This window comes from Cyprinodon variegatus, unplaced genomic scaffold (genome assembly GCF_000732505.1).
Source record: "Cyprinodon variegatus isolate N-32 unplaced genomic scaffold, C_variegatus-1.0 Scaffold25, whole genome shotgun sequence".
Lineage (NCBI taxonomy): Eukaryota > Metazoa > Chordata > Actinopteri > Cyprinodontiformes > Cyprinodontidae > Cyprinodon > Cyprinodon variegatus.
The window spans coordinates 1,108,930-1,115,246 of record NW_015150478.1 but is presented as its reverse complement, the minus strand read 5'-3'; the positions used below and the strand labels follow the sequence as shown (position 1 = coordinate 1,115,246).

Below are 6,317 nucleotides of genomic sequence, written 5' to 3'. Positions count from 1 at the left end.
CTGCATTTTCTACTTGAACGCAAATGGATGCAGTAGACACATTTAGACTTACATTTATTTTGTATTCACAAGTGTAAACAAAAAGAAATTCAGTTTAGAACAGCTCTCTAGACAATTTCCTTTTTTAAGTGCAGCCTTCATAAGGTAAGCAGCAGTGATAAAAAAAAAAAACATTGTCATATTAAGTCACTATATCTCGTTATGGAATGCGCATCATTCAGGTTTGCTTGGCAGCAGTGATGTCAGACGGATCTGGATACGATCTTAGCATCCGAATGGGATTTTTTACCCTGGTGGAGGAGGATCTGATCTGCTGGAGCATTAGGGACCTGTTGCCTGGACTTCACCCCATCAGGTGTTGTTGAGCTGCTACTACTGCCTCCAGCTCCTGAAGGACTTGCTTCTCTTGGCTCAGGGGAGGAAGAGGACGAGGATGACGATGCTGTGAGGGTGGTAGCCCCCTGGGTTGAAGAGGCTGACGTGGTTGAAGCAGCAGTGGTGCATTGGCAGGTTTAGCAGCGACAGACGATACTGGAGAAGGTGTGGAAGACGGAGAGGACCGGGAGGAGCCGGTCGGGAAGTTTCAGCATTTGGCAGGGAAGCATCTAGAGCGCTCTCCTCATTTTCACCTGTGGAGAGCCGTGCTTCCCTTCTAGATGCTGAAGATTGCCTGGCAACAGTCTCAAACTTCTTTAGTTTTACAGTTGTCTTCTTAAAGCTCTTGTGGGCTTTCCACTTAGTTTATTATTTTCAAATGTGGGATATCTATCCATTAAGGTCATTTATGCTACAGTAGAATCTCACTTTCCTTCTTTTTAAGAAAAAATCTGATCTGACTGCAGATGGTTAATCTCAAGGAGCGTATCCTCTACAGAAATAAATGAATAGAAAATAAACACATAAATAAAACAGAGCTAAAATGTAAGTGTTTGATCTAAGAGATATGTATTATGACACAGGGTTGCTGATATGATCAAAGATAGAGATATTTTTTTTAAATCACATTACTGAATCAGACCATAAAAAAAGAAATAAATAAAATCTCCATCATCCAGGAAAAACCAGATTGGAACATCTCTGTAACTCCTAAACGGATTGTCCCGTTTCTCACCTGGACGAGATTTAGGAATCGGGTTAAGCCTAAAAATGCTGTTGCTACAAACAAAGAAAATCATCTAAATGTCACGGTCATAATCAAAACAGTCTGAACAGAATCGATTCAGTCAAACAGTCCGTCACTGAATGGATGTTTTCTTTCTCTCAGCATGGTACACAGCAGCTTCCTATTCAAGCGCCACTAGAAATCAAGCCTGTGAATTAGATTTTTTTTCCCCCACCCTGGGCAAAGTTTTACTGCTGAACTGCATCGCTCTGAAAACCTGGACAGCCCACGGCAGGCTTTGTTTGTGCTTTAATTAAATGGCCCGGGTACATTTTCCCTCTACAGTTCCCTTTACCGGCGTGCCAACACAAAGAATGATGGATTACTAATGAGCCTTAGTCTCACAATAATGTCAGAGTGGTTTTTGAAGCGTCGCACAGGTCAGATCTAATGTGTGAGCCTTTAAAGAAATCTTTACACTTCCACACTGGGGATTTCCCCCCATTACATATAGTGCCACTACATTAATTATCTCTTACCTGCAGAACTGCCGAGAGTGATTCATGTTGGGTCCAGCCTTGATGTTGCCTTTGTCTGGGTCATAGATAGTGGTAGCTCGAGCGTAGGCTCCTCCCAGAATGAATATAAAACCGTTTAGACTCACAGCAGGGGCGTATTTGTTATCTACAGACAGAGAAAAGAAGAGCAGGGATTATTTTTCTCTTTTTACAAAGAACACAGAGCCTTTGTTTGGATGTCATTCTCTCACACAGCAGACATTTCCATTAAGTTTAATGGCATCAATTTGTTTTTTTTATTCTACCTTTGCTGAATGAGAAAACAATCATCATCAACATTCACCTCATCACTCTGAAGATACACCCCTCTCAAGATTGCTTTAAAACAAAATGGATACCTATACAGGAGAATAAATGCAGTCCATAAATCACTGAGGCTTTATTGGGTTCGGCTTCAAAATCTGTTTGGGCTTGGAGGCAATATAGGAGAGTTAGCCAAGTCCCAATAATTCAGAATTGCATTAGACCCACTGGCACTTTCACAGATTTATATAGAAAAAAGAGAAAAAGGCATACGTATTGGCAATACATGAGTGAACAGGTGGGATGATGGAGACCTTGCATATTGTATAATTCAGTATACAGCACATGGGGGGAAAAAAGGCATGAAAGCACTCTGCTGTAGAGTTAGAGATGATGGGGAAACAAAATGAAACGGTGGTTTGAGCCTAACGATGGCACTGGAAACCTGGAGTTCCTCGGCAGCGGCCCCGCTGCGCCGCAGAGGGGAGAGCGTTTCAGACTCTGAGCCCTTCCTCTGGAGCACGCTGCAGCTGGCCAATTTACAAGCAGCATGAATAATGCACAAACGCTTGGCCGCTGTCCCCGTCTGCTCCTCAACAATGAACTGGCATCCCTCATCGAAAACGGACAGCGGGAGGAGTTTAGGCTCAATAATGGCAGCGCAGGAAGAAGCACTTCTAACTATTTTACAGCAGCTTGTCGTAGCCGCTGAGAGCGGTCTGACATGTTTAATTAACAGGTCAGATCAAGAGGTTAGAAGGACCTCTGCTGCTCCCCCATAACTACATGGGAGGCTCCAACAAATACTAATTACACTTCGCTATCCTGCTCACACAGAGAGCAGCCTGGTTATCTGCACCATCTCGCCTCGGTGCTGAAGTTTGCCTGGATCTCTTTGAGACAAACCAACATTCTGAGCATTTAGAGCTTTCAATAGCTTCTGAGGAAAATGTCATTGCCGTGATTACAGTATATAATTGATTAATCACTCCTTAAGGACATTATTGAGTCACAAATAACCTCACAAAGATGTTAAAGGGAAAGTTGGAAAAGTCAGAATTGATTCATCCACTTAAATGTTCTCAAATTCAGGGCAGCCTGCTGAGCACTTGACCCTGTATCAGTGGTTTTCTTGCAATTCTAAATGTCTCCTGCTATTACAGTCACTTTAATCAATTGGGTTCCTGGCTTTTTTTTCTTTCTTAAACAGGTATGGCATGTCTTTCCTGTTTGTTTTGTCTAAAACATAGATTTAGAGTTCCTAGAAAAAGGATCTGCTCACCTATAAGATTTATCACATCCACAAACTTTCTCCATCTCTTTATCAACTATGACCAGCTTCCATATTGGTAGGAAACAGGTATTTCTGCAGCAACATTGGGATGATGTGTACAGAGACTGTTTTTCACAGCACAGAGTTTTGCATGAAGCCAAGAATTTGCTCTGTCTGTCATTTCAGGTGGAGGTGCATATCTTCTCTACTTTCAAACCGGCCTGTCTGATGGGTTCATTGGTCTTTATGGTGCTTTCTGTCCACTAACGTTCTCTTTCAAGCCTTCAAAAACAAATGGATTTATGCAAACATTTATTCAAACTGAGATGGAATCCATTTACTCAATAACTGGCTTCTGCATTTAATCAGTAGGAGTGGTTTGTATTAAGGATATTACAGTAAAGGGGATAAAAACACAAAAAGACTTTTAAAACCTCTTAAGCCCAGAGGGTTATAGGAGAAAATTTCACCTGACATATGTGAAATTTAACAAGTGAAGCTCCCAAACTATAAATTGGAAATACAATTCTTTGCATTTGTATGACGGGAAAGCACTGAGGAATCTTTTCCAGGTGGAACCACTATTGTAAATGTCATTGTGTCTGATTTATAGGTGAAAAACACCCTGAAACCACATTTAAAACTCTGGATGAGCCCTCAGACTTTATAGATCCACATCTTAACTATAACTCAAGCAAATCTGGACTAAATAAGATGTAGCATGTTTGTTCCACAAAGGTTTTAGGTGGCAGTGTACTAGCCTGGAAATGTGATTTTGGCCAAAAGTGGCTAAATTGTGCCAAATGCATTTTTCCAGTCATAAAAGGGAATTTGACCAGACAAATATACTGATTTACATTATTGGAGACCTTCAGCATAAAGCAAAGCTTTTCCTCCTAAGATTTAGCTGTTGTTTGATAAAAAAAATTACCACTGAACACATAATAGTATCACCAAACTGAACAGAAAATAAGAATAACAGAGCAAGCTTACCAGTATATAACATATGCCAGTTACATCACCTGAAATGGTCGCACAATTACCTCTGACCCCTCCTTGGAAAAGGTCTGAGCCTCTGGTTTCTAATGATGCCGGTCATTAGGGGGTGTGGCTAAAAATGAATACCTGCTCTAGCATTATTCCGAGTCACACATCAGGTGGAATTTTAAATCTCATTTTATATAAAGAGCTATAAAACAAATATTATTTGTGTAAAAAATCCATCCAAATGCCATTTTGAAAGGCATTTGAATAAAACACTACGTGATCAACATAGATCAAATAGATCAACATGAGCATGGGTCAGAGGGGCTGGTACCAGGCCCGCCGGGCTCAAGAGGATTATTATACCATATTTTTACATACTATCAAATAATGCAGTAATGTACTTTGTTTTGGTCTTTCTTATTCATTTCCAGAAAAATTCATTTAAAGTTTGAGGCTGTGATGTAAAAAAAATGTGAAAAGGGCTCCTGGGTTTGAAAACTGTTGCAAGGTGATTTGGTTTTAATTGTTTCAGACAAAAATGGCACTGCTGACAATATTTTGGTAATGATTTTTAATAACAAAAGGTAAGGCATTTTTTTTATTTTTCAACCCAATTCAGCCTTGCCAACAGTCTCCAGATCCCTCAACCTCAGCTCTCCTTCTGATATACTCCTTTATAATCTTGCTCATTTTTGCAAGTCAATAAAAAACTAAAATCAACATTTTAGCTGCACCACTATCTCCAGCTCACTGTCTTATAAACTTTCCACTTCTCCTCATGCAACTCTCATCCCTTCACTGTTCGCCTAATGAAGAACCTTCCACACTCAGTCTTTTCTTCATCTGTCCTTCTGCCCACTCCTTCTGGCAGTTGATCCCAGGTACCTTCAGTACCCTCCGCAACTCTTTTACCAACATTGATTTGTCTCTAGGGAGCACTCTGCTACCTCTCCAGTCTTTTCCATACGTCCATTGCTCTTCTTTGCAAATGTAGCAACTCCTGCCTGAATTTATACATCAACCTGTTCATCATTGCTGCGGCAACAAAAAAGAAAAATTCAGAGATGATGCCTGATTAAATACCAGGCCCACTTTCACCCCAAGTATCACTCCTACAGTATCTCACACCACGGCCTCACTGCCAATGTCCTGCAACTCCTGGCCTTTCTAAATTTTTTTTTACTCTTTTCATTTATTTTCTTTCCATACCTAATCATCTATCATGCCTCTGGTCTTACTGCAGATTAGCACATTACCCTCATTTTTAAAAACACCTTCCTGCATCCAGCAGGTCATATCTAAGCTGAGCCTTTGCAGCTTGACCAATGTTCACCTCTGCTCCAATCCAGTAACAGCTTGAGGCAGTGACTGAATAAAAAAAACAACTAAACAACCAAATGTGGTCAACAATAATACTGGAGCCTTTAAAACTCCCAAAATGAAATAGACTAGAGCTGCTGGTACTTGAGCTGCATGTTCTTGTTTCTCAGATTTACAGTTTAAATTTATGCACTTTTATTTTCCTTCACCAAAAATATCGCCATTCTAATTCTTCGGTCTTTTAAAGGTTTTGTATATCATTAATAGGAGAAAACATTACTGTTGAATTATCTAAACTTACTGGTTGGTGGGAAGTACTTTTTCTTTCACATGATTTCCTATGGGGAGCTATTTCAGCTCCACAACCTACAAGACTCGGTTTCTAATCTTTAGAGGAAAATGGTTAGGAGTTGTGACAACATAAAGAAAACTGAGAAACTTCAGCAGAATATGAGGTGGATAACAGCAGAGCGCATAGAGTTATTCACTGCTGCAGGCAGGACCAACCCTACAACGGTATAAACTGGGGAGCTTGAAGAGGTATTACACACTGTTGCAGTGGGAGTTGTTCAAATGATTAAATTTTGAAAATTAAATAAATTATCGAACCAATGGTTGCTTGAGTTCAGCTTGGAGTTATAAAACTATTACTACAATTATCACTCCTACAGGGCAAAAAACTATGTTTCAAATAATGTTTCCTAAAGAATTAATCATTTAATATGGATTACAAATAAAATACTGTCATATTATGCAGAGAAATTGTAATCAAACAATTTTCTCTCTCTCTCTCTCTCTCTCTCTCTCTCTCTCT

General features: G+C 39.9%; 1 protein-coding gene across 4 annotated transcripts in view; it reads right to left on the bottom strand.

The window, feature by feature from the left end:
• Window positions 1-6,317, bottom strand: part of klhl29 (kelch like family member 29) — a 350,083-nt gene that overhangs the window by 4,982 nt on the left and 338,784 nt on the right. For all 4 annotated transcript variants that reach the window (XM_015395203.1, XM_015395194.1, XM_015395219.1 and 1 more), the window contains one exon: window positions 1,642-1,786. In XM_015395203.1, the coding sequence (XP_015250689.1) occupies window positions 1,642-1,786 (145 nt within the window). The remainder of the gene's footprint in view (window positions 1-1,641; window positions 1,787-6,317) is intronic.